Source organism: Hylaeus volcanicus, chromosome 5 (assembly GCF_026283585.1).
Source record: "Hylaeus volcanicus isolate JK05 chromosome 5, UHH_iyHylVolc1.0_haploid, whole genome shotgun sequence".
In the NCBI taxonomy this organism is placed as follows: Eukaryota; Metazoa; Arthropoda; class Insecta; order Hymenoptera; family Colletidae; genus Hylaeus; species Hylaeus volcanicus.
This window is the reverse complement of record NC_071980.1, coordinates 9,057,140-9,085,071: the sequence shown is the minus strand read 5'-3', so window position 1 is coordinate 9,085,071 and position 27,932 is coordinate 9,057,140. Positions and strand designations below refer to the sequence as shown.

The 27,932-nt window shown below is 43.4% G+C and overlaps 4 protein-coding genes across 6 annotated transcripts in view; 2 read left to right on the top strand and 2 right to left on the bottom strand.

The window, feature by feature from the left end:
* Window positions 1-20,916, top strand: part of LOC128876413 (extracellular sulfatase SULF-1 homolog) — a 64,431-nt gene extending 43,515 nt beyond the window's left edge. For 2 of the 3 annotated variants that reach the window (XM_054122755.1, XM_054122754.1), the window contains exons 4-17: window positions 5,491-5,812; window positions 12,256-12,406; window positions 12,508-12,683; window positions 13,818-13,928; window positions 14,414-14,709; window positions 15,867-16,211; window positions 16,671-16,863; window positions 16,938-17,184; window positions 17,283-17,462; window positions 17,528-18,464; window positions 18,581-18,988; window positions 19,057-19,248; window positions 19,326-19,413; window positions 19,525-20,916. In XM_054122755.1, the coding sequence (XP_053978730.1) occupies window positions 5,491-5,812; window positions 12,256-12,406; window positions 12,508-12,683; window positions 13,818-13,928; window positions 14,414-14,709; window positions 15,867-16,211; window positions 16,671-16,863; window positions 16,938-17,184; window positions 17,283-17,462; window positions 17,528-18,464; window positions 18,581-18,988; window positions 19,057-19,248; window positions 19,326-19,413; window positions 19,525-19,615 (3,737 nt within the window). In that variant the 3' untranslated portion in view covers window positions 19,616-20,916. The remainder of the gene's footprint in view (window positions 1-5,490; window positions 5,813-12,255; window positions 12,407-12,507; window positions 12,684-13,817; window positions 13,929-14,413; window positions 14,710-15,866; window positions 16,212-16,670; window positions 16,864-16,937; window positions 17,185-17,282; window positions 17,463-17,527; window positions 18,465-18,580; window positions 18,989-19,056; window positions 19,249-19,325; window positions 19,414-19,524) is intronic. The other variant, XM_054122756.1, reaches the window with a different exon arrangement.
* A 66-nt stretch (window positions 20,917-20,982) lies between these two features.
* On the bottom strand, window positions 20,983-22,108 carry LOC128876411 (integrator complex subunit 1 homolog). Its single transcript, XM_054122752.1, has 3 exons — window positions 21,870-22,108; window positions 21,715-21,783; window positions 20,983-21,562 (listed from the first exon to the last, which is right to left on the bottom strand). Exons 1-3 carry the CDS (start codon window positions 22,035-22,037, stop codon window positions 21,077-21,079), a joined length of 723 nt encoding a protein of 240 aa, XP_053978727.1. The 5' UTR covers window positions 22,038-22,108; the 3' UTR covers window positions 20,983-21,076.
* Window positions 22,109-22,156: 48 nt separating this feature from the next.
* LOC128876412 (ATP synthase subunit s, mitochondrial) lies at window positions 22,157-23,235 on the bottom strand. The gene is made up of 5 exons (XM_054122753.1): window positions 23,095-23,235; window positions 22,939-23,027; window positions 22,657-22,862; window positions 22,417-22,579; window positions 22,157-22,345 (listed from the first exon to the last, which is right to left on the bottom strand). The coding sequence occupies exons 1-5, from the start codon at window positions 23,104-23,106 to the stop codon at window positions 22,237-22,239; spliced, it is 579 nt and encodes a 192-aa protein (XP_053978728.1). The 5' UTR covers window positions 23,107-23,235; the 3' UTR covers window positions 22,157-22,236.
* A 125-nt stretch (window positions 23,236-23,360) lies between these two features.
* The window catches only part of LOC128876485 (lysine-specific histone demethylase 1A), a 101,722-nt gene continuing 97,150 nt past the window's right edge, over window positions 23,361-27,932 (top strand). Inside the window, exons 1-10 of the mRNA XM_054122905.1 lie at window positions 23,361-23,498; window positions 23,992-24,220; window positions 24,330-24,481; window positions 24,556-24,717; window positions 24,795-24,911; window positions 24,987-25,163; window positions 25,251-25,514; window positions 25,593-25,730; window positions 25,807-25,880; window positions 25,956-26,104. Of these exons, the coding sequence (XP_053978880.1) occupies window positions 23,475-23,498; window positions 23,992-24,220; window positions 24,330-24,481; window positions 24,556-24,717; window positions 24,795-24,911; window positions 24,987-25,163; window positions 25,251-25,514; window positions 25,593-25,730; window positions 25,807-25,880; window positions 25,956-26,104 (1,486 nt within the window). The 5' untranslated portion in view covers window positions 23,361-23,474. The remainder of the gene's footprint in view (window positions 23,499-23,991; window positions 24,221-24,329; window positions 24,482-24,555; window positions 24,718-24,794; window positions 24,912-24,986; window positions 25,164-25,250; window positions 25,515-25,592; window positions 25,731-25,806; window positions 25,881-25,955; window positions 26,105-27,932) is intronic.

The following is a 27,932-nucleotide window of genomic DNA, read 5'->3' as shown; positions in this document are numbered from 1 at the left end:
GGTGAGATTATCTAAATTTAAATCGCGCCGCGCTGCAGACCCATGGGAGAGCATTGTTCCTGGTTGTTACGGCTCGAGAGGACGCGCCCGCCAGTTTTTCGAGTGCTCCTGGGACACGACGGAAAGAGAGGAGAAGCTGCGTCGAGGGAGGAGGTAGGAGAAGGGCAGGTCGAAGACGAGCGGACTAACGTAGGGCACCCACACGTTCGCTGGAAGATACACGAGGGTCGCGCACACCGTGCTCACAAAAGGGCCCCCACGATGCAGGTGCAGCTCTTGCGGATCGGTGCATTCATTGGGGGTTTTGCGACCCTCTCTGCGCCGTCGTCAAAAGGCGCGCGACGTTCTCTACTATTGGGTGAAAACGTATGACACCTCAAGCTGCTGGAACGACGGGTTCCCTCGAGCTTCTCGAACAACGGCCGTCGCTTTCACGATAATCTTCGTCCTTTCGAGATTTATAAGCGAATCGCGAAGCAGAGGACGCGACACTTTGCGTACTCGCGAAGCAGGCGGAACCGAGAGGCGCGTTCGAAGTACTCGCTATGCGAACCACCCACTCGGATTCCAAGGAATGTCGAACAGCAATGTGGCGCTCGTGGGAGTCGTCGCAAACAGATAATGCAGGTGCAGCTGCGAATCCGAGACACTCCTCCCCTCGATAGCGTACAAGTCGCTGAACACTCGCGATTGATTGTAAATGGATCGAGCATTGTGATTTCGAATCTCGCATTTTATCCGTCCGTCGAATCTTGTACGTTAATATGCACGTCATGCGCTCCCCGTTGAACGAATGTCTATTTGCCATGGTAAAAAAACAAAAACAAAAGAATACTCGAGAGCGAACGAGGAGCAGGAAGACGAGACAACGGACGCTTGCACCGGTAATAAGACAAATCGGGCCTTATTATCTGCATAATCATGATAACTGCATAATGACGGCAACCTCACCGCAAGACGTTGGTACCATGAAAGTTGTCAGGAACGGTTTCTATGATTAATGTTCAGGAGAAACGTCGCGCTTTATTGGCTATAATAGTTCGGAAGGCAAAACAAAGCATGCGTGAAAAGGATGTAATGGCGCAACGTAATGCGTTTTATCTACCGGGGTGGTTTGCAAACAACTATTCTTTGAAACGATGTTGAAAGGCTTAGGGGCACGTTTAACCCCTTTATTCGGCTTATACTCTTTCTCTTCAAATTCCAGAGTAAACTCATCGGTACCTTCAACGTATTCCGAAGAATACACGAAAGTGGAGAGTAAACAGCCCCGAGGCCTCGAATATCCTCGCGCCACCGCGATCCTTCCTAGAATTCTCGATGCAACGTGCAACTATTTTTCGACTACTCCTCGCATGTCCGTCATCTTCGTTTCCTTCGGCGCTCGTACTTTTCCTTTGCTTGGCCTGCATCCGACCGCGATCACGAAATTTCCGTATAATAACCGGTGATTTGTGCCCGTCGTACAATCACCTATTTGTTATGCGACCTTCCTTACGGCTCGCGCTGAATATTAGACGGCTCGTTAAGGCCGCGTTGCAGCGGCGGCATGCGATGCACCTTTAAATCGTCCAGCAATCGTCCCAGGGTTGAATCGTACAAACAGAACATAAACTCGTGAACGATCGACGAGTCATCCTAGAAAGGGGGTTAATACCCTCGGTGCACGAAACCACCGACCGAAATAATTGGGAATTCCCATTACCGCTTCGGCGCATCGCGATGTTCCAAATATATCGGCCTTGTTAATACCGGTGGTACCGTTCGCCAATTCGGTCAACTTGGACGCGCTCTACAGTTTTCGCAAAAGCAATTTGAAACAATGGCGTCGCGATTGAACTGTATCGCGGGTATTTTCACTCGTTAGATTTGAGGTTGTCTCTTGAGGATGGAAGTTTTCATTTCTCTTTTAGAATAACTCCTTTACAACTATCGTTGATTTCCTGGGCCTATGAGCGAATAAGAAACGTTGGTCGAAAAAGTGGGTCGATTCTAGCGCACAATCGATGCCGCGGCGTGTTACCTGTTGCTTCCCGAACGCGAGTAAGACCGCCTAGTGTACCGACGTGCAGCAGAAAGAAGAGCGTGGTACGTAAATGAAAATGCAAAAATAACGGTCAGTCTTGATGACGGCGTCTGGATCGTAAAAAGCCGAGACACACGGTCGGTCGAACGGTCTGTCCGACAAAGCGGGACAAAAGAACGAAGGAGGATCTGTGATATCCTGGCGCCAGTCGCGGACCGAGCTTCAGTCGGGACAAACAAAACGAACTCAAGGGAATGGAAAAGGTAGAGGGAGGTTTGCAGCGGTCGATGCAGCGGATATACACCACTATGCAGAGGGAATATGGGCCATGCCAACCCGACGGATTCATGTAAAGGATGTATCACGCCAACGGACCGCGTCGAATCGAGAACGACGTCGAAGTTTGTTCCTTGACGTATACCCGTTTTCGCGAGACGAAAGCCGGATAACGACGGTGATATATTATAACCTGAAAAGGGTAGGCGGGTATCGAGGTGAAAAATAGCTCGAGTGCACGCCGCAGTTATAATTGAAAAAGCGATCCATCCACGTGGAGGGAAGAACTTGCTAGAAATATAGGGTCAGATCGCCGAGATTGAACCTCGCCGCCTCTCCTCTCCTCCTCGATAACGTTTCCGCGAGGAATGCGTTTTTTTACGACAACGTATCTAGCTGAAAGCACGACGACAGTGATTAACTGGAATTACGAGGCGCCAATTAGACTCGTTACCAGCGGCTTGATCGTTATTGGAGCGCACTGTACACCGACCCGCGTTCTTCGCATGCATCGCGTTGCACGATAAGAATCTAATTGATATTTACGGCTGCCCTAGTGCATCCAGGTATTTTTAGGCTGGCGCTAAGTCAGTGCCATGTAAAGTGCACTTGGAGCGGTCGTAGCAACGACCCCGAGAAAATGCACCGAGCAACGGCAACGATCCAAACGAATCGATACGAAGAAATGCATACAAGTGCAGGGCGTTACGTAATTCGTGATACAATAACGGAGGAGGCGATACTTTGTCCAAAAACGGATCAAAAGTTTTACAACTCGGAATGTCGTTTTCGTCTCCTACGTATTCGCGGCACGTTGGTCAATAAGCTCGAATTATCGATAATTAAGGCGCACTCGTGGACCAGCTACCCACCGAGCCGAGGCAACAGTCGTTTATGCAAATTCTTCTCCCAGATCAGCTCGTGATCCTTTAAACCTGTTCCGTGAGAAACGTGTCTCGGCTTCAAAAAGTGGCCCGACAATATCTAGCCGCGAGGATCGAGAAAACTTTTAAACGACGTCGCTAATTAATCCGCAACTCTTTTTTTCTCCCTCTTTCTCTCTCTCTCTCTCTCTCTCTCTCTCTCTCTCTCTCTCTCTCTCTTCCGGTCTCGCTGACAGCTCGCGTTGAAGAAAAAACCGAAACGGGCGCGGACGTCCTGTCACGAGCGATTTCGTTTTCAAACAGAGCAGGCCAACATCGATTCCGGCGAACGATCTTCAATAGAGAACAGAAGGATTCGTCTTCCCAAATTAAAACATTTTTCTGGTCTCTTTTTATTCGTTGACAGTATCGAAGAAACGTAATTCATCGGAGTGGATATTTTATCGCGTTAGATATGAAAGAATCTCGGTGTTCAACGATCATTCAGCTATTATCGCGTTTGCTGCGAAGCATCGAGTGTTTCGAGTAAAAGAGTCGTTGAGAAAGCGCGCGAATTTTTCGCTGGAAGCAGCAGCCTCCCTTCCAAGAAGATTTACTGTTCTTTATATTTAGTGGACAAGGCGGCCCTTTATTGAGATGTCATCGGTTAGCGCAAAACGAGAGTAATGCGATTGGTCCTGCTCGGTGGTCCTGGCCAGGCAAAAAGTTGTCCCGGCCCCGAACTCTCCCTCTCCCTTGCAACTGTTGTAAATAAGGTTTGGTATAGGCTCGATACCGGGGCCTACCGCGGCTACCGGTACAGGTATGTAAACGCCGTAGGGACGGCCAAAGGGACGGCGGTGGTACTTTTGAATTAATTATTTGATGCTACCACGATGAATAATTCAACGTTCGGCAAGATGAATCTTGACCGACGCACCTTTTATACGCCACGGAGCGGAAAATGGGATTGCCTTTTGATTTATCGGGGCCCTACAGAAAGAAAACCGTCGAAACGTTCGGCAGAAATTCCCTCTTCGGGAATTCCTCGCACATACTCGCTAGAGGGCATAACCGTGGGAAGGTGTGAATTTCATTACTTTGACAGAGATAGGCTTGATTCGCATCGAAGGGGTTATCTTAATTGGTTGGATGCGTCCAATAACTGTGTCAGAAAAGTGGGAGAAGATCGTAGAAGGAGAGGGTAATCATTTTGTTCGTAACATTTAAAGCTATGTTCCGCATATTAATTAGAATAACGAAACGATAAGTAGCACGAACTTGGGGGATGACCTAATAATTAACGAGTATGATATTTTTCAAATGATTCGGGAACCAAAGTTTGAGGAGCGTTCGGGGCATGTGTGCGACATACTTTGACTCTAGTATAAGTTGCCCGCCTGGAAGACGTAATTCCAAGCTAAGTGGTTAAAGTTCCATGTATGGAGCATAATGTACAGAGCTTCCGTACATGAAATTTGTGGCAAGTAACTTTGTATACTTAACGGTTTGCATACATGTATAGCCATAGGGACATAGCACGATGCAAGAATGTTACATGGTTTAATACACGCTGTCCCCGAAACTTGTCGACTGACCGATCGATCGTGAAGTAAACCTAAGGTCTTGTCCAAATATTACCCTCTGTCACTGCAACTATCGTGCGACCGCTGGACGCAGCGATCGGTTCTCTAGTATCTCGAGTCGCGCGACTTCCACGCGAGTGCATGTGGAATACATGGTCTTCTGTTACCTCGTAGTCGTGCGTCTTGAATCGCGCGTAAGTCGCCTCTCTGGACAAGGCCTAAACCGTCAGGCCAGAGTAATCGTACCGTTACATGAGTCAGTTCCTGCGACGAACCGAGCGTGTCCATAGGGCATTAATTACTACTACGATAACAAAGGGTTGGAGCACTTTTTAGTCAGTTCCAACCATGCTTTGCAACCATTACTCATTCGATCGCGATTCGAAAAGTTTTATTGAATTCGTTGATCACGGGTAAAGTCAATTCCCTTCAAAATGAACAGCTTCGCAGAATGAAATATTCCAGAGATACGGTAGATTAACCTTTTCGATTCAGTGGACGAAATATTACGCTACCAAAATGTCGCTTTTGTTACGCTATGGTCTAAACAGTGAAGAAAGGACACTGAAGGATGTAAAATCGAAACGGTTAAAATATACGAAACGACTGGAGTTCGGGAATTGACGTAGGAAGCCTCGGGAATCTTCCGCCGAATCTAGCCACAGAATCAATTGAGTCGAAGCGACTCCGTCTATCTGCGGAGGCATTTAATCCACGTTATCGCAAACACACGTTTCAGGGTACTTCGGCAAGTATCTGAACAAGTACAACGGCTCGTACATACCGCCGGGATGGCGGGAGTGGGGCGGCCTCATAATGAATTCACGGTACTACAACTACAGCGTCAACATGAACGGCAAGAAGATAAAGCACGGCTTCGAGTACAGCAAGGACTATTATCCGGACCTGATAGCGAACGAGAGTGTGGCTTTTCTCCGACAGAGCAAACACAATTTCGCCCGGAAGCCAGTGATGCTCGTCGCGAGTTTCCCGGCGCCACATGGACCGGAGGACTCCGCACCCCAGTTCTCGCATCTCTTCTTCAACGTCACCACTCACCAGTAAGTACCAGAAACTTTGTCGTTGTGTTTGCCTTCGTTACTGGCCGTCCTTCGGCTCTCGAACACCCTGAATGTAGGTCAGTTCGTTACCCGGGATTGGAGATTTGTTTGCGGTTAATCCACTGCTCTCTCGTATCAAATGAAACGCGACGGTACCGTGGACTTTTTAATTTCCCTCACGATCCACCTTTCCTCTCGGTGATCTTACGTATCGATCGAATCGCCGCGTTCGGTACTCAATTAACGCAAGGAATTTATCGATATTCGTCGCCTTGGAATTTCACTTTCGCCATGGCATTATTTTGCGAAGGCACGCGTCTACACTCACCGCTCCTTCGTCTCGGCGTCATTTCCTTCTCGCGAAATGGATCTCGAGTTTACCGAGAAGTGCGCAACACTGCACGATTCGAGGCAACTGGCTGCATTATTATTTACACACGTACCGCGCCTTCTCTTTATACCCCCTTTTCATGCAGTCGCGTTAGATGCAGTTTACCTTCTTTTGCTGAGATCGTATCGTTACACCCAGGTCTGAAAACACACGATAATGATAATCTTTTCACCGCGTTGAGTTGCATGGCGTACAAAATAAGCGAAAGCTGAATCGCGTTTTTTAAATCCCGTTGCAGCTACTTTCATCGTACTGGGTTTATATTTCCAACGACTAATGTGTGCGCTAGCGTGGTCCTTGGCGTGGTCAACATTTTGATCAAATATCGTGCACTTCCTGCAATGGTAAGCGCGAATATACAAGTATTAGCAACGCATATATTTACGCTAACTCTATCCACTATTTTTGCGCCCTGCATTGACCGTGCCTGGAAACCTCCCATGTTAGGATGCGCGCTGTGTACGAACCGATAAACAATACCATTACCCATGGAATGTCTCGATACAATGCATCCGGAACGTCGCGTTTCATTTTCATTCGCAATGACGGACGGCTACGCGCGGACAACGGTACCGTACACGTCGACGGTACGACGCGACGCATACGCGCGTTTCCTGACGTAAGACTTGTTTCTCCGAAGTAGCAAACGTGTACCGAGCATGTCATTCGACGTCCGGTGTTCGAGTTCTTTCACCGTTTCAACGACACGATACGCGACACCATTCGCTACGAGTAAAAAAGAAACAAAAGGAAAGAAAAGAAGAAAAGAGACGCAGAAGGGTAGAAACCGAGGGTCGACGAAATCTACGAATCGTTGTTTTGCCCGTGGATGGTTTAACATCGTACGGGCGAAAGACCAGCGAAAGGTGGAGGCGAAAAACGAGAGACAGAGCCACTCTAGACTAGACAACCGGATAGATAACCGCAGTCACGGTGTCATCGTCGGGTGATGGAGTGGCCCTAGACGGGGTACAGTGTACGCGATGAAAAGCACTAAAAACGCGCGCACCCCTCGTGAATAGTCTCGTCTCGCCCCCTCTGGACACAGGCAACGCCCGTCATTGTACCTCCGTGATGCAGGTATTATGTTCACCTGTCTCTGTTTCGTGACAAAAAGTAAAAAGAAAACAACGCATCCTCCGTTTTCTTCCGTTTCCGTGCAACAACGCGTTACGTCCTCGTTTCTCCGTTTTCGCTCTCGAGTGGACGCGCATGTAAGTATCCGCGACTATGATTACAGACAGAGAAACGCGGAACGTTTTGCGAGGGATCATCGGCGAATCGGGGGACTACAGATTGTCTCATTGCACGGAGTAGTTTTTTGTTTGACGCTATCTAGCGATAAGCGTTTGCCGCCGATCAGACGTCTCGCGAGTATCGATTCTAAAGGGATCCTCTTGCCATTACCATCGCATGTAGATACCATTTCCACTTGTAGATTTTTTCGAAACGTTTATCCTTCGTACACGCGTGTACCTCGATACAAAGTTTCATAGGGATTTAACGCGAAGAAGGAAAACACGGAGCTCGTAAAGTATCATTCTTCAAAGCGTCTCCTCTTCCCCCTTTTTTTTCCTCCTTTATGTAGGTCGTTACCGTGTCAGTGCAATGCAGTTGTACTTAGGTATCTCTCGCGAGGGAAAGACGAGCGAAGGTTCCCTCTGTTCGCGACAGAACGATTCATTACCGGATTTCCGAGCGCAAACTGGGCCAACATTCCCGATATTAAGCGGCGCGGCGTAGTCCGTAGAATGCTGACCATCGTTCATCATCTCATTCTATTTAGCGACGCAATCGAAACTTCGAAAAGAATGTACGAGTCGATCGCGTAGCGGTGCATTCGCGCAATCGATTCGCCGGGACAATTACGAAAATGGTAAATAATTTTGATGCATTCGTTGCCATCAATTTTACTTTTACGACGCAGCGTTACGTGCCTCTCAAGAATAGAATTAAACGCGATCCATAACGCGAACCGACATGGGAGACGTTTAGCAGAGCCACGGTAATCGGCGACCAGCGTTAATTCCATAACCGGAATTTTTAATTCTACACTCGTACGTCACGCCATTCTCTTGTCGCGTCGTACAAAAGCTAAATCGAAAGAAATTAATGCGTGCCGCAGCACGCGCAATTACATGCTTTCGCGACGCTTTTACCGGCGCTCTCCCCGTGTGCCCTTAAGCAGCCGTTTGACCGGGTTTTCAAGCGGGCGAATTAATATTTTTTTTCGCCAGCTCGAGCGGATTAAACCGACACCGGCGCGAAATCAGTTTTACGACTACCGGTAATTTTCCGTTCGAATTTCTTTCTTTTTCGCCCGCGGCCTCTCGATGCTGCGAAACCTGGCTCGAATTATTCATTCGATTTTTTCAATTTATTTGTCGGGCGGGTTTTCTTTTTCACCGCGCTCACGGCGGAGGCACTCCCGCGTGCCCGTTATTGTAGATTTAAACCGGGGTTCTTGTATGTTGAGCGTTAAAGTGAGTCATCTTCGGGGTCGCGTGCTCTGGAAACGAGTAATCACGCGAAATTCAAATGTCACATCGTGATTTATTAATGTTTCAACCATGAATATGTATAATTACAATAATAAGAAAACGTTCATGTAAAATGTATCCAATCGGTTGGTTTACGAGTCAGGCAAAGTCATTGCGACGAAGGTGGTTACGACTCGTTTAAATCATCTCGCATCGTCGAAACTTCACGTATAGTCTCACTTAATAAATCAATGAATAAAAAACTTGATTGTCCATTCGAACAAACCAGAACCCTGCCTCTCGATAGCGATCTCTGGCGAATTAGCGAGTCAATAATCGTGATTTAATAATCCTCCATCTTGGGCGTGTAACAAGGCGCGTTGATCGTGTAACGGATACCCGCGTAATTCCTTTGTGTCAGGCGGAATGACACTGTGCAGATTTGTAACTCCCTTCTCAGAACAGTTTCCTGCGATTTACTTTTACAAGCACCGCAGGATTCTTGTCTGCTTTATGTAACATCTGATAAGCCGTTGTTTTGCGCGACGCGATACCTACTGACTGGATATCGATCGTTGGATTGAAATCGAGAACCTCGTGCGTTATCGTTCTCGAAAGTAGAATGCAGTTTACTTTCCGATTAAACGAAAACGTTTGATCAGAAACTCTCCCTCTCGAGTCTGTTTAAATAACCAAAGAAAAACAAGATTATCTTACTCGTCGTCACTTTCTCGTCGCGATTCTCCCAATGATCGATCTTTGAATCGATTCGCATGCCAAAAGTTAAACTTGCTCGGCGTCGAATCGACGGGCGAACGAATCAACTAGTGGTCCTTCTTCGTTTCCAGGTGGTCCATGACATTCACCGATTAACGCGTTCGATCGACGTCGATCTGGTCGCGCTAATGCCCGTGCAAAGCATCTCCCGATTGAACGTTATGGAAATTCGAGCGCCACAGAACCACTACTACCGTTATCGCGTCGAATGAGCTCGCTTATATTTTGACAGCGCCCTTTCACCGTGACTAATCCGAGGGCAACAACGCGAGAGTCGAGTTTATCAGTGATTCGGCTTGTATTAAGCTCGCGTATCGCAGGCGCGGCCGGTGTTCGTAACGTTTCCCCGCTGGCTATGTTTTAATTTCAGCAAAACCTGCGCAGCCCTGTTAATATCACCTCTCCCTGATCAGATAATCGAGATTTATCGTCCGGGTAATTAACAGAAGAAATTTATGCGCCAATTACCGCGGGGCACGCCGATGTGATCTTGGTGTCTGGGGAGAGGAAAGAAATTTACCACCGATCGGATTCGTACATCCAGCCGTGGTTTGTCTTTGCATTTTTAGGAAACCGTACGATCCCCCGGCGTTAGATCTTCATAGATCCCGCGATAATCGAATCGGTGGAAGCTTAGCCGAACGAATTAACGCAACGTGGATACATTAGGCGTCGGGTCGAGCATCGATTCGATCCAAATTAAAGAAGCGAAGAGACGTTGCACGGTGCTTCTTGACTGTCGAGGGCAACGTGGTCGAGAATTTCCAACCGAGAAAAGAGAAAACAGGAGAGTGGAATCGACAGAGACGAATGGGTCGTCATGACGCGAGATCGTTAAAATAGTTCAACGTGAAATATGTCGATCGGAGTACTGCTCGGGCTCCTCGGAAGGAAAACAGTTGGATCATTTGTACTTGGCAATTTATAGCGTGTATGTTCGAAACGCTTCGACAATCGATGCTTTGTGACTGGGGATGTACTATGCACTTCTTTGCAACGAAGTATATTTTTAAGAAGTCGTCGACCGCCATCATCGTTAAAAGGTAAAAGAAAAACTCGAAAGCTCGTCTCCGGTGGAGGCTATAACCGACGAAGACTTATATTTTTCTTCGTTTTACATGGCCTCCTTTCGTGCTCCCGAGGTACTCAGGGATGGTTGACAGCCACTCGGAGTCCCTCAAATATCGATTACCTCCAACATCCGATATAAGTATCCCTGCGTCCATCTATCTGGAATGCGAACGTTATTTCTTTCTGGAAAAGGAACTCCATCATTTTTTCACAAGAAAGAAAAAAAAGTATTATAAGATAGTAGATGCTTCTAGAGAAACGACTTAACCGTTACCGATGCTAGTTCGATGGAACAGACAGACCAGGTCAAAGATCGACGAACCCTATCCCAGGATTTCATAATTAGCTTGTCCACGATTAATCTTAAGCGGTCGATTAGATGGACACCGCGCCGACAGCTGTACTACCGAACGACGGTCTCGCGAGGGATGCATCCGGAGACAAACGAGCAGGATGCAATCGGAGTGACGCAGCGCAAGGCAGAAAGTGCGCGGGGGGCACGTGTCTGGGTGCAAATATAATCGTGGAGTGTCTCGCGGGAAAGTTAAGTGGCCGTGGCGAGCCGGTGTATGCAGAATAGGCCGCAATTAAGAAGTCCAGACGAAATACGTCGACAGAGAGTGAGCGAGGACGGCGACGCGGGGGAGGGACGTCGACGGGGCGGGAGTATTCTTCGTTCGGAGACCTTCGTCAGATTGCGCGCTTTATTTTAAATTTGCATAAAGCAACGAGCCGCTTTACGGCCGTTAGCAGCCGGGTAAACGAAAAGGCTGCACGGCGAAATTAACGCCAACCGTGTTCCTCTGTAAGATCCGCGCTTCCCGCGCTCCCCATCCTTCTTCTCCTCCTTCTCCTCCTCCTTCTCCTCCTTGTTTGGAAGCTCGCACTTTTCGACTCGCACTCGACTGCGACTCCATTTCTATTCGGCGAATTACGTTTGTTATTCGAAAACGATTCCGTCGTATCCCCTCGGCCCCCTCGCCATTAGGGGCTGGTTTCGTTCGGATTTATCGCCTTGTTTGGGTTCGCGGATGTTATTCGAATCAAGTGCGGTTACGCGATGATTGCGTTGGGCGCCTGTTGCCCCCGTTTTCACGGAAACCAACGGAATCGTGTTCTATCTCGGATTATCGCGTCTCGAATTTTCCACCGCTACCGCCCACTTTTCTATGAAATTGTGACCGACTGAAGCGAACAAACCTGTTCCCGCATCCCGTACGAAGGTTCCCCAATAAGACAAAGATCCTCCGCGTTCGAGGCGAGCGTTCCTGAAGGACGCGGAGGAAGGTGAAGGGCCAATTACCCATAATTTCGTGTCTCGCGTAATTGGTGGAGAGCTAGGTGGAAAGAGAAAGGAGGAGAGAGAGAGTATACGGTGTCTCGAGGGTCCGTCGTGTTTCGCCATCTCGTTGCATCGAACTCTTGCGTCTTGCTAGATACTCGAAGTTAATTCAATTTCCCCCAGCCGACTCGGATTCCGGCGGGGAACTACGCGTGTGCTAAATCCTGAATCCTATGTAGTTGCTCGACCCGTTGGGAGACTTAATCAGGTAACAGGGATTCTTTGACGCGGGAGAAAGTTGGTTTGGGGCTGGCAATTAGTTGCCAATTACAGCGGTGTAGGCAACGCGTCAATATTTTGTCTCGTGTCAAAGATTTATGACAAGTAAACATGTTTATTCGCGTGAAAAATGTAACAAAGTTACGCGAATTTCTTGTTTCAGTACGCCAGCCTACGACTACGCGCCGAATCCCGATAAACAGTGGATTCTGCAAGTCACGCAGAAGATGCAGCCGATCCATAAACAGTTCACGGATCTCCTGATGACCAAAAGACTGCAAACGTTGCAAAGCGTCGACGATGCCGTAGACAGGGTACGGATGACTCGCACGGTTTAATATTTTTCCACGAACGACTGTACGTTTGTTTTGCTGAAACGAGAATTTATTTTGTACGATTGTCTCTTCGTCAACAGATCTATCAGGAACTGAAAGATCTCGGGGAATTGGACAACACGTACATAATATACACGTCCGATCATGGCTACCATTTGGGACAGTTCGGTCTGATCAAAGGGAAGAGCTTTCCATTTGAATTCGATGTCAGAGTACCGTTTCTCATCAGAGGACCTGGAATCGAGCCCGGGACCATGTAAGTTGCTGTTTATTATTATTTTGATTCCGCGGAAACGCTCGTTACGTCAGCTGGACGTAAGCTGGACAGCCTAGTGATGCGAGATCGAGATCGAGATTTATCTCGTCTCGTGCGCATCACTACGACAGACAAATAAACGAAGGATTAAATGTCGGTTAACTGACGAGACAGGTGGTGAATTTGTAAAAGACGTCGACGTCTCACTTGTTAGACACTGGCGCACAGGTATAAAAAGATTTACGGCGACGTTACGCATCCATGTCTTTGAAGTTCTCTGGCTTTCCATTTTGTAGAATCAAGCGAAATTTTCTTACCCCGACGAGTTGCTTCTCAACGCTGTTGAGCACCTGATCATTGGCGGTACGGAACACTCACGCGCATGTAGACCGTCGTCTCGTAAATTAGCAGTCTATATATACATCGTACACAATAATTTCACCCGATGATCGCGGCAATCGCGTGCTGCATTAAACCAACGACGCGATTCATCGGCGTCCTGACATCGAACGTACGGATACCCTCTCTTCCTTTAAATTCGCTGGTAAGATTTCACGGTAATAAATAGAGCACTTGCGCTTAAGTGGCTGTTGTCTGGACGTCTTCTGGAATTACGGTCCTCCAGCCCGTCATGAGGAGTCTCGAAAGCGACAAATTATCCATCGCGGCCCGTGAAACCGAGCAACAAAAAAGCAGCTGGAAAACCGAGACGTTCTTCCGTTGCCAAACTATCGTGCAAACGTGAATCCGTGACTATTCGCGTATAAATTGGAGCACACTTGGGAATGCAACCCTGATCGCGACGCTAAAATTTGCCTTTGTACGCCGAAATGAGACATTTTGAAAAGATGAAAAGTTAGGTACCGTTATTTAATAAAACTACGATCAAGAGTAGTCGAGATTTTCTTGTGGTAAATGACGATAGGTGGTTCACCCTGTCCACTTTGCTATCGTAAACTTCAGAATAACGCGCTAATCGGATGCGAACAAGGGATGAAGAGCAGGGAATTTGAAAAATGAAAGCATCGGAATACTCGCGGTGAATATGATCATGCTGGCGGCGCGGTATTTACCCCGAAGGGGCGAGCCGCAATATTGGATTACAATAAAGCACCTATATATATGACGTTGCAGAGTAGACGACATAGTTTTGAACATCGACTTGGCGCCGACGTTCCTGGATATGGCCGGCGTCGAGACGCCGCCGCAGATGGACGGTCGTTCTTTCAAGAAACTTTTTCAGAAGTGAGTACATTGCCAATTTTTCGCCATACACTGTACGTATACGGGGCGTATCGTACGTCAAGACTTGGAACAAATATTGCCACGGAATTCGATCCTCGACCGAGAAACGTTACGTCACGGTTGATACAGTCGAGGCTTCTCGGTGGAAATCGTGTCCATTGGATAAGATACTCTAACCAAGATAGATAAGATTACCTTCTCAGGGATGAAAGGACATGCTGATATTGGGAAGCATTTAAAGGTACCAGTGCTCACGCCAGCAAAATTTCTATCGAAACCTGGCTGATTGGTACTCGTAATGATCCCCAATACACGACGCACGCCAATAATATGGTATCATTTGAATCATGAAGAAGCTAACATTAATGTTGTCGAACGTTAAAGTATCTTATCCAAAGCACACAATTTACATCCGGAAGACTCGATTAGTACCGACCACGAAGGGCCGTGAAAGCCTCTGATATCTGAAACGTTACGTGTTACAGTAAACACGGAAGGAGGTCGAAATTTAAGTGGCCAGACACATTCCTGATAGAATCCTCGGGCCGTCGCGAAACTCCAGAGTCAATCGCGGAATCGAAGGCAAGGGAAGCTAGAAGGCAAAACGCTACCCTCGCGAAACAACACGCGAACGCGACGTTGGAGGAGGAAGACGACAATCCGGATGTCGATCCAGACATTGACCACGACGCGGACCACCGTTTTTTGGAGAACGACACGGGCAGCGATCAGGACATCTCCGAGGACGAGGACTTCGAGGACACAATCATCTACGATTCGAGTAACGCGCTTTCCTACTTTTTCTAACAGAACGATAAACGGTAAATCATTTGGGTAAGATTCTAAAACAGCCTTATCCGCTGAAACTTGCCTTTCACCTCGTTTCGATACGGTACAATTTTGGTATGTACATTTTATTTTTGCTTTTAACGTTACGAATGAAGTCGTTAAACAAAGATGAAATAGAAAATTAGCGTTTGTCAGTGTTAAGCAGAATGTAATTTGATTACATTGCTATGATTACGAGTTCGAGGTAATTACATGATTTCACGATTTACGATTATGATTAGATCGTAATTGCACGGTGCTTAACGTGTAACGGGAGTGTGCAATTACGATGCGATTATATTGTAATTTGATCGTGGTCAATGTAATCAGATTACACTGTGCCCAACGCTGACTTTTATGCAGTTCGTCTTTATTCAAGACGTAGTTTCTACTCTAGGAAGCCGTAACACTTTACGCCGATGCTACGCTGACCTTTTCGTAGCAATAAAACCAGTCTTCGCTTCGAGAGCCACAATCTGGCATTATGATCCGATCCTTCAATGAATAAATTATGTTAGGGCCAGATTTACGGAACCGTCGGCGGGAAATTAAGTGGACGTAACACTTTTATCTACGCTCTTGGATTCGAACGAGCTAGATAGAACCGCGGATCTGTTCACTGTCGTAATCGTTATCATTTATAATCATAAATGGTATAACGTACAAGTAGACGGTTTAAATAAATGATTTCAATACCGTAATCAGCAGAAATTAATTTCATGGATGCTTACCGTCCTACTGATACGTATCGTTTCACCAAGAAGTAACGAACTTTGGTAAATCGAGAGACTTAGCGCTCATAATTAAAGTTCGGTGTTACGTTAAATGAATTCTTATTCATCCGGTCGGGATTACCACGATGAAAAGGGTCTGGATTCCGGTTCGACCATAAATCCCGCGCAGGCTTTCGGCTAGGATTTGCGCAACGATCGGTTCTAATCCCATTTTATCGGTTCGCGCGTTCCCTTCATATTACCTCTGAGTGTCACTTTCGTTCTCGCCGAGAAGTTTCGAAGCGTAGCCATAAACGAAACCTTTTTGCGACATAAGTTAAACATCCTCGATGGATTCGAATCGGGAAAAAACTTGTGAAACGACAATTTTTTTTAGACTTGGAGCCGCATCTGGACAACAGAGTACACCCGGTGCACTCGTCCTTCAATACTAAGCACGAACGACTCGCGGCAGAGTGCTCACGACCGGAAGCCCAGGCCAACTGCGTACTGGGTCAAAAGTGGCGTTGCGAGAGGGATGGCCACCGATGGAGGAGGCACAAGTGCAAGTACGCGGCGCCTCCTCAGCGGATGTCGAAGAAATGCGCTTGTTTCACTCCGAACGGAGTCGTCTACACGAGGCTAGAGTCAAACGATTACGAGGGACATCGGTACGGCTTCGGCAGGGATAGACGACCAGTGGATATGTACACCGATATGGCCAGATACTTCGCTAAACGAGGTATGATCGGCGATATTTTGCCGACTGGTCGTCTCCTTCCCTATTCTGTTGTATTTAGAATGAAATTCAAGAATATGTGTTTTATTCATACTTACATTATTTAATCAACTATGCATGTGCATGTTACTACACGCCCCTTTCCCATTATATCATATCGATACATAACTTATCCTCCTTCTTTATCACAAGTGATTCGTCTCCATTGGATTTCATTATCAGAATATCCAGTGTTGTTAACATTTACAGCGAAGAAGTATATATCTTTTACAGCTCTTTAACGTCATGTGTTTTTTTGTTTACATTACCCGTCTTGTCCCGCATGTAATTAATAATGATAATAATGCCGATAATACTCGCAATCTGTGATCTCGGTGATGGGAGAGCGTCTATCGCGATGATGAAATTTGCAATGCATCTCGTTGTAAGGAAGCGGTGATCATCGTTCAAGATTTTTGTCAGGTAAACGAGACGCGGCGGATGAAGCTAGCTTGAGCGAAGATACCAATCGGGATACCGACGTGGACGATGATGACTATAATGATGGTAACCGGGATCGGCGTGCGATCGACGAGGAGGACGACGAGGAATTCTTCCAGGACCTGAACGAGCTCGCGGAGAACGTGACGATGGAGTACGCGGACTTGGTTTCTAGGTACGAGGGTTTAGAAAGCTGTTGATCTTTCCTTTGATAAATGATGGATGTTTTATCGTCGGATGTGTCTTCAGAGATAGGTTCTACAATCGTACATCGAACGATGACCAAGAAACGCTGAATTTAGATAACTTGGAGGACTTTGAGTACGCGCTGAAAAATTTCGATCCCAGTTTGGACAAGGTGGTGAAAGGTCGGCTGAATGTCGAGGACGTGGTCAGGAGGCACAGGAGAATACGAAGAAGCGTCACGAAGAAAGATACCGTGGAACATGTGACCAAGATCATGGAGAGTATAGAGGAAGAACTAGATGACTTGAAGGTACACCGAATTGTAGAAAGCTAGGACTGAATTTCACGAAACTGACGCGATAAGATGTTTAGGTGTAGGGTACGCTAAATTGTCCTTGTCGTATTCAGGAAACACAAGCTCGTCACTCAGAAACACGCAGACCGTTACCACCGAAGTGTTCGGTCCTCCCTCAGGGCGGAGTAAATTGTTCAGACACCGTGTACCAGGATCCGAACGAATGGCGCATTTCGAGACGGGAAATCGAACACCAGATAAGAGAGATGAGGATGCAATTGGAAACGCTAAAAGTGAGTCTCGTTGGCGATTTTGTTTACTCGAATTTAACTAATATGAATTATGGTATCGTTCGTAGGAAATACGTCGTCACTTGATGATCAAACGACCTCACTTCATACCAGACACGGAAAAAGACGCTGAAGAGGACAAAGAACCTCCCAAACCGCATCACCACGCGCAGAAGAATCACGCGAATCGCCATCACAAGAAACACGATCACGCTAGTACTATTAATCCCGGCGTTACGACGGGCCGTTCCACTTCGAAGTCGAATCAAGTCACGGACGACGGAATCGGTTTTACGAGTACCGCCGAAAAATCGATCGCGATCACGTACAACGATCCAATCGCCATAGCAGAACAAACAACCGGGACAACCACTGTACCTACGACGATCAAATCGAAGAAGGTTTCGCGTCGCCCAAAGATAAAAGAAACCTCGAACAATCGAACCGAAGTCGAGATCGATAAGCCACAAAAACGCAGAAAGATTCATCATCGCAAGAACAATACGCTGTTTACGAATAGCGTCCACGACGAAGTGTCGGTAGCGAGTCTCGGTGAAACATCGGAGGCGGTCGCAACCACGCAGAGTACGATGTCGAGTCAAAGGCATCAGTATCATCAGACCAGATACACAACACTCCCTACCGCAATAATGGGAGAAACAACACTTCAAAAAGAGGCATCGAGTAGCACAGGGACTACGAGTGACTTCGATAAAGAGACCACGATGGAAATGGATCCGCAAACGGTGCTATCAACGGGATCGGAAACCTCCAGCGTCATGGAATCGACAATGCCACAAAGAACGACTCCTGTGTTCGTTAAAGCAACGATCGACGCTCATTCTAGGACCGCGTCTTTGCCCACAACTCCAATGGTGGAACCAGTTACGATCACACCTCCGAGGAAGTTCCCGAAGTTGCAGAAAAATAAAACTGCAGGAAATCTTGGACCTTCCAGGATAGATGTCACCATTTTGGAATCTCCTGATAGGAAGAATAAACAAGGTTGATCTTTGACGCAACAGCTTAGAATAAAAAAAAAAAATCTGCCTGCCGTGCAAATTTTATTCTGATTTTATCTATTCATTTATTTATGTATTTATTTATTTTGTTTATAATAGATATAATTGATATAGCAAGCAATCGTCGGTTGCCGCCAATGTTGAACAGCCCTCTAGAAGCTCGCCATAAATGCTATTGCGAGCCTGACTCGTACACGAAGAAGGACGAGAAGGAGATAGCCAGAGAAGAGAGGCGAAGACTGAAGGAAGAACGTTTGAAAAAGAAAGAGCGAAAGATGCGGAAGAAAGCCAAGCTCGAGAAGGAGTGTTTGACGGAGAAAATGAATTGTTTCGAGCACGATAACGATCACTGGCGTACCGCGCCTATGTGGAGCGCAGGTCCATTCTGTTTTTGTATGAATGCGAACAATAACACGTACTCGTGCATTCGTACAATTAACGCGACGCATAATTTCCTTTACTGCGAGTTCACTACCGGTTTGGTTACTTATTATAATCTAAGGATCGGTAAGTACGTTACTGAAATTGTCTTTTCCGCAGCTGATCCATTTCTATTTCTATTAATTTTCATTTAGACCCGTTTGAACAATGGAATAGACTTTCTTCCTTAACGCCTAACGAGAGATCGTATCTTCACGATCAATTGGAACATTTGAAAGGATGCAAAGGTACGCGGGATTGTACCGTTGGAAATGCGAGGGAAGGTTTACCGCAGCTCCAACAACATCAAAGATTAATCTCGAAGAGAAAATATGTTAACACTTTCGGTAGGTTCGATCGATGAAACGCGAGTGATCTGGTCTCTTCCTTGTTACTGTTTGTTTCATGTTATTTATTTCCATAGAGGATATGTTTGTACCGTCGGCTTTGCAAATTATTCGCGAAAGTGAACTCGGTAGTCCACCTAATAAGAGACGAAAAAAGTTGCAAAAGTAAGTAAGCCATTGAAAGCTCGACTATTGTATACTAGAAAACGTAGAGGTGATGTTGGGTAGTATCACGGTTAGTAAACGTTTGTATCCCGTTTTCTTCCTCTTGAACAGTGTTTGGAACAGACGCAGCAGGAGCTGGCAAAGCAGTTGGAGGCATCATCAAGACACGGTGAACTTCCGGCGGCACAGACATCAGTACTGACCGGTTTATTTGTATTTTCTTTGATCGTATTGTCGAAGGATTAGATGTATATTAATTAATTTCGCGATGCATTTAATAACGTAATTTATTTAGTGATATTTAATTAAAAAAAAAGAGAGAACGGAAACGTGATATTTAATTAATAACGTTTTTATTCCAGTAGACGGTCGCAGTTCGACGAGTACTGTGCATATTTTTAACGCTACTTTTTACAGTAAAATTATTGCGAACGGTCGAGACGAATTTCTCGTGTACCATGTGCGTTTGGTTGGAACACGCGAACGAGAACGAGAAATGATCCAAACGATGATCCTTTTTTTACTTAATAGCAGATATTTTTTATAATAATTTATTTACTCTCGTCTCTTTAGGTCTTTATACAAGAAGCAACTAACTTGTATCGATACTTGCCTAATGAAATTTAGAGCAATTTTGAAACTTCAATTATCCGGATCTAGTAACGATACTTCTTCGCGAAGTAAATAACCAATACCTGTAGCTTTCTAGACAATAGATTGTCTAAGAAACACAAAGAGTTTAAGTATTCATCTATTGTAATTAGGACAGTTCAAATTTGGATTTGTGACAATGGACTGATACGCACAACGAAAAAAAGAACACAATAGCAAAATCATCCTGCCAAGAACCTTTTGCGTTTCCTTTCACAAATTCTTTATACATTCGTATCTACATGTTTATTCCACTAAAGCTGCCATTTAATTGATTTTTCTATTGCCTTTAAGCAATGAGAAATAAAACTGCTCGTATGGCGCACTGCCACAAATTGTCTTACTATCGTTACAACTGATCCTTGTCAAAGTCTTTAACCCTGACTGTAGAGACAAGTTAAAAGTAAATAGTAAAAAGTAATTCCAGCCATTATCTAAAGATATGCATTGCTAAGACTGTTTATATTTCACTGAAACTAAACAAACTTTCAGTGCCATTTATTCTGCGTAATCTTCTACCTTATTAGAAGTATGGAACCTTTTGTGATCGCTACAGCTAACAGTCTTTGTTAAGAAAAATGGAATGCTGATGGAACTATATATTATTTTTAATCGGATTAGTTGAAATATAAAAAGATTTAGATAATACTCAGTTATATTTGATGAATTGTGATTGTTTAAATGCATCAGCTATATAATTCTGTCCATTAGCATTTTATTTTTTTACAAGTGTATGTCTGTGTTATATATTAGGTTCTCAGTTAGTATCCTGAGAATATCTACAAGATTTTGAAATTAAAAAATGTATTTAAATCATGCAAAATAAACAAATAAATACTGTCCAAACCATAATTCATATTTCATTTATGTTTAATGACGCTGTTAAGATGGGTAATCAATAAATAAGAAGTGTGAAAGAAGATGGTGATGAACGTTTTTATATTTCACAGAAAATAATCATACATTAGAATAATAAAAAATATATTGTTTAAATTTATAGAATTTACAGAAATTAAAAGCCAATAGCAAGATCAAAATCTTCGTTATCGTCAAAAATATTATTTATAGCTTTGTCATTGGTTATATTGTTGTGCTGAGTAACACCATTACTTGAGTTATTGTCAATTAATTCTTCCTCTATAGCATGGTCATATACTTTCTCATTGTTATAAGAAACATTTTCTTTTGAATTATTTTTGCAAAAAGAATTACTATGTTCATATGTCACATTATCATTATTTAGATACTTGGGACCATCATTCTCTTTGTCACTATCACTCTCATCATTTGTCATTTCAAAAGTATTGCAATCAATCTCTTCGGATGTGTCCAAATATTTTTTCCACTTGTTTAAAGCTACCTGTGATCTGTGATTACTACCAGACTGCATATCCATGTCGAACACAAAAGATGTACTTGTTTCAATTTCATACTCTTTCATGGCATTTAATTTTTGAACTTGAATACGACAATCTTTTCCTGATCCTTGGAAATAAACCTAACAATTTAAATTGTTTTTTATACTATATATACTCTTTATTTGATAGCCTCTAGAATTATACTGTCTTTTGTGACAGAAATTTATGATAATGGACTATCTTATCTATATACATAGAACACAGCTAACACAGAAGACAACAATAAGCTTACCCGTTTGAGAATTTGTTTTACATTGCATATTTTACACTGCCACTTTTTTGCTTTTTTAACAATATGGACCTGAGAAACAGATAGCAATTAATGTGTTATGAACTGCGATATGACAATCGCATTTTTTTGGGGTAACGCATGTATATAGAAAGTACCTGATACATTTTGCAGGAATAACAGCATAAAATATTCATTTCTTGTGGCATGACTTTTAATTCAAACAGAAGCTCATTAACGTTAAATCTTTTACGTTTCAAATCACGACTCTTTCGAGTTTTAAACTTCGAACATTCACTGTTGTACATACAGGTTAGCCAACACATTGAAATAGAATATTGGCGGGAAACGCCAGTAAAATGATGTAGGTCGAAGGGTGATTAAAGAATGTAGTCGTTTAAGATATATCAGGAGATACATTATGCTAGAAGGGTTATAATTAAGGTATTAATTTTACAAATATTACAATTTTTATTTTATTTCATATTTTCAAACACATAGTTCATAAAAATATGTATAGTGCATTTATAAAATGTCAATTTTACACTTAGGCAGAGCTTGAATAATTTCCTTGCGAATTAAATCTTTATCTTTGAGGTATGGTAATCCCTGAATTTGTAACATCTCCAAATTTCTGAAAATAGATGTACTATTATGGTTAAAATTCTGTTTATTGTATTTATTGTTGAATGATCGTATATATACTTGAGAAGTTTTATATTGTGTAGGCCTTCATCTGTAATACTTTTACAGTTTACAAGTTCCAGATTAATCAGTGAATCTTGAAGAACTGATAATAATGGTATAGCGTCATTATTGATATACCTACAGTTTTTAAGTTTAATTTCTTTTATGTGTTTGCATCCCTCTAAATCAATAACTTGAATGAGTCATTTTGAATATATTCAGCTTCATTTAGCGTATAAAAACTTTTGTAATACCGACCAAAGTATGGAAATCCAATATGACTAATTCCAGCATTGTCAGCATCAACAGCCTCGATGTAATACTTATTCCCTGCTGATGGTAGTGAATTATAATCTGTTAATTTCTCAGAAAATCCCTTCCACCGAACAAATGCTCCATTCCTTAAAAGCCATTCTGCACAAGCAAGATCAGGACCAAGTTTCTTTATACGTTCCTCATCGACTCTTGAAACATAACCTTCTTGTAACAACTACTTAATTTATACATCAAGTACAAGATATTCATTTTTAATTGCGATACCTATTAAATATGATAGTTAGCCAGTAAAAGAAAGATCTTGTTTGATTTCTTGTACATTGAAACACAACAGACCGTAATCTGTTTGAAGCCTAAAATGAAATATATTATAAGAACTTAGAAGAATATAGAACCAAATGTATTCTATTTGAACCCTACATGAATCATCATTCTATGTTTATTAGCTAAATTATGTTTATCACAACGTTAGATACATATTAGTATTTATATTGCGCACCACGTTCAAGTGCACCTAAGTTGTAGCGAATTAGTTTCTATCTTCAAACGTTAGATGGCATCGCTAGGAGAATTACCGAACGTTACTAAAGTTCGAAAAGTTCGGTTTGTTCACATTTAGATGTCTATACTATATGCTGACATGGGACGAACTACTTTCTGGTAGGCGTAGTATTCTGTGTTACTGTAGTTTCTGGTTTTCATAATTGTATGTGCCGCCGGTTTGAAGAGTCAAAACAAACCTGTGTGATTACTTTTAGTAGTGATTAGATTTTGTGAAAAACATATTAAAGAATTGCAAGATGAGTCGAAGGAAAAGGGCGAAGGTTTGTTGTATTACGTTACTTAAATGCTTTTAATACTGTTTGTTTCGATAGGTATTGCTAAAGAAAGCATTGTTATGGTTAACTTCAAACGCTAAGATTTACAATATTTTTCACAAAATGACGAAAATGTTTGTTTATCTGTATTCTTCTATGTAGTATTGTACAAGAAATTAATATTTCGTACGTATCAAAATTTATACGTCTTCATAGCAAATGGTTTTGAATTGTAAACATGTAGGTTAGGTTATGTTTTGATTTAATACATTTTCTGTTGTTGATAGTAGTTTGTCAGCAATCATACGTATGATTTTTTTTACTTGTGTAGACTTCAGTGCGTGTCGGTGAAGATAAAAGTGTTTTATTCAACTTTTAATTCATAAGTAGCAGCAAAAGATTTTAACCTCTATGTTAAGATCAATGTCTTCCGTTAAGACTTGTTTACAGAAAATCTGTAACTGACAGTACATTCTACTGCATTTATGCTTGTATATAGGTGGAATATCGAGAGATGGAAGAAAAATATAATCAGTTAGAGGATGAAAATGCTTCTGATACATCGGAGAAATCTAAAACTGGACTTGTTACACCAGAAAAAAAAGTTGTGCCTGAAGTAAAGAAAGAGGCTGATGCAGCCATACCACAGTCAGTACCTACATCTTCGGCGATAAAAATAGAAACAAAAGAAGAAGATGACCAGGATAGTGATCATGAGGATCCACATGGTAAATATATATTGAAAACTTTTACGATTCAGTGTCAGAATATTCTTGCCAGTTTTGGTAGTTTTTATTGGGTAGCACTTTTAATATATATATATATTTCTAATTTTAGTGAAAGAATTACTTAACGGCTTAGAAGGGGCAGCATTCCAAAGTCGTCTTCCATTCGATAAATTAACTTCTACAGAGGCTGCATGTTTCCCAGATGTTTCTGGTGGTCCACCACAAACTCAGAAAGTTTTTCTCCATATAAGGAACAGACTCGTATGTTATACGTCAACAAATAATACGTGTTCGTCGAGTACTTTTGCGCTTAGATGTAATTTCTTTTATTTCAGTTGCAATTATGGCTTGAAAATCCCAAGCAACAGTTAATCGTTGAAAATGCTTTACCAGCCATTGAACCACCTTACAACAGCGACACCGTACTAGCACGTCGAATTCATGCATTTTTAGAGCGACATGGTTTTATAAACTTTGGCGTATTTAAGCGATTTAAAGTAATATATCTTTTATAATCAATTATAATAAATTAATTCTACATCGTACGTTTTTAACATTGAACTTCCTATTTCAGCCATTACCTACTAAGAAGTTAGGTAAAGTAATCGTAATTGGAGCCGGTATAGCTGGTTTAGCCGCAGCTCAACAGATGCAACAGTTTGGTTTAGAAGTTATCGTCCTCGAAGCAAGAGTATGCGTTACTCTACATTGTACTGTACGTTTATAAAGCGCGTATGACATTTTACATATTTTTCATATTTTATAGGATCGCGTTGGTGGTCGTATCGCAACTTTCCGTAAATCCTCGTACATTGCCGACCTTGGCGCAATGGTAGTTACTGGTTTAGGCGGAAATCCTGTTACAACGCTAAGTAAACAAATTAATATGGAACTCCACAAAATTAGACAAAAGTGTCCTTTGTACGAAAGCGACGGTCAAACGGTTACTATAATTGTTTCTTTGCGTATACAATGACGATAAGGCATGTTTCAGGAAATTGCTTACTTTTAACATTTTGGACACAAACAGGTTCCAAAAGATAAGGATGAAATGGTAGAAAGGGAATTTAATAGGTTATTGGAGGCAACGTCGTATCTTTCGCATCAATTAGATTTCAATTACGTGGGCAACGCAGGATCGACGGGGCAAGGAGGTAACACGCGACCGGTGTCTTTAGGTCAAGCATTAGAATGGGTAATACGCCTTCAAGAACAAGGTGTCAAACAACGTCAAGTAGCTCATCTACGTTCCGTCTTGTCGCTTCAAGGAAGACTCATCACTAATCAACACAGGGTACGTATAATAATAATTATTCTTTAAAGTATTTATGAGCATCTTCCATCGAAGTCAAGAATATGTTTTACGTTACAGATGATATCGATCATGGATCGTTTGGTCGAGTTAAATAAACAATACAAAGAAATGACCGAAAGCAAATTACAGACACGCGATATAACGCAAGAATTTGTACTGCGTTCAAAGTTACGCGACCTCCATAACGCATGCAAGGTATAAACCGCAATTACGTGTATGCAGTTGCAGTAATTATTTAGACATTTTATACTGTCCATTTTCTATGTATTAGGAATGGGATCAATTATCGGAACAGCAGAAAGAGATCGAAGCAAAACTACAGGAATTGGAAGCCTCTCCGCCTAGGTAAATTTTATACAATAGCGTGTACCGTTTAAATACTGAAGAGAAGAAAGAAAAAAATTTGTTGTTTGCTTGCAGCGACGTGTATCTGTCTTCGAAGGATCGTCAAATACTGGACTGGCACTTTGCGAATTTGGAATTCGCCAACGCTACCTCGTTGTCGAATTTGAGTCTGAAACATTGGGATCAGGACGACGACTTCGAGTTTACCGGCAGTCATCTAACAGGTGAGTCGCTTTCAACTGTACACGTTGCACGAACCAGTACTTTATTTCGTTGAATTAATGTTCACTTTCGCAGCGAAAGTGATTCGAATTTAGTTAAATCGACGGCTAAATTGCCTACGATTATTATCGATTGCACGCGTTGCTCATCGAGACGCGTTTAACACACGAAAACATTCTAATTTCATGTATCGTGCGCGATTCGCGGAATATTCCTGTTTGCCGGTAACGCGCGGAACACGGCATTATATCGACGTTCTCGAGAAATTGCTTAACCAGCCAGTAGATGGTATAGATAACGGGTGAATTATTCGCCGGTTGCATCTCCTTTACAGGCGTCGGATAGTCTCTCGCGGTTTGTACCCGTGCAGTTGACTTTATCAACCTTATTGAAAGCCGATAGCATGAGATTCCGTGTAGATAGTCGCTGTATCCCTTAACCGATCGGTTACCAGAGTTCTCATTATGTGAAATTATACTATGATCATAGCGTGTAGCTGCACTCGGGCCTACTAATGCGTTAACAAAAACGAAGGCGATGAGAAATATGACCATAGATAATCAAGCGGTTTCGTATTTTACACCGTCTCGAACCTCTGTTTCCCGCAAGTTCGCGTTTACAGTGCGGAGTTACTATTCCTTGAATCGTTTACCCAAAGTATTTACATTAAACGACTGAAGCTCCCCCGGAAATAATTGGCATTCCGATACCGCTCGAACCACTGTACGAGATGTAGTTAAAACTGTTAGGGAGACTTCCTGGTATGATCTCAGTGCTTATATTAGGGATGCACGGGTACTCGATATAAAGTATCATATACTTTAAAAGCAACGAAGATATCCAGGAGCTTCGTGACGAATGGGGTACTCCATAGATGGATATCATCTCGTTATCTGTACCACCCAGCCAATCAGCGGCAAAGTAGCAAATGTAAAGGTGGGGGATTAGCCGACTACTGGCCTCGAGCGACCAGTTTATCGTGTTCCGACTACCGTCTGCATCTCGCGTTATGCGACAATGACGCGCAAACGCATTTCACCGCGTTCTTTTAATCCCTAGGATGGACGCATTTACGCGTTGCTCCATTCGGTCATGTCCTTGTCGCACAATTGGGTCATTGTATTACAATGTTCCTAGTATTACAATGATTTTCAAGTATTTAACTCTTTGCTTATTTATTTTATATCCTTGTTGCTTAAGGGTTACTCTTTTATTTTGTTGCTCGTTTTAATACTTTCCTCCCTATTTCACGCGACAATTGTATTTAATATCGTATGTGACTTGGAAACAATTTGAGCAGAACAGTTCACCATCAGAGGATCTTGTATATGAAAAAAGTGATGAAAATAGTCTCGAAACTAGTTAAAAAAAAAAAAAAGAGTACCCCTTAAACCACCGCCGAAGCTACCCGCTATGCCGGTGATACGATTACACGCTCGAGGTCCCCTAACAATTTTAACCGCAGAAATCCATGTCGCGACCGAGCCAGAAGTCTCGGTAGGTTAACATTGTCCCTAGCAAACGAACGGTAAACGCAACGTTAATAGAGGATACTCGAGCGACACGGTTCAAGGTGGACGTAGCTGGACGTTTTGTATCGGTCGACCGTAACCCAGAGGAATAACGTGCTCTCGCGTGTGTCGCTACCGCGAAGTGCACTCGACTGACAGTGAACGAACGAACCGGTCTAGTCGAGAGCTCGAGCTCGAGTTCCAATATTGCTCCGCCGTCGTTCGCGGCTGACGCAGTCGAGTGCATCGTGCTAGAGCGACGCGGACTCGTCCCGTGGCGTTCTTCGGGCGCACACGTTGAAACAAGAGACACGCGAGA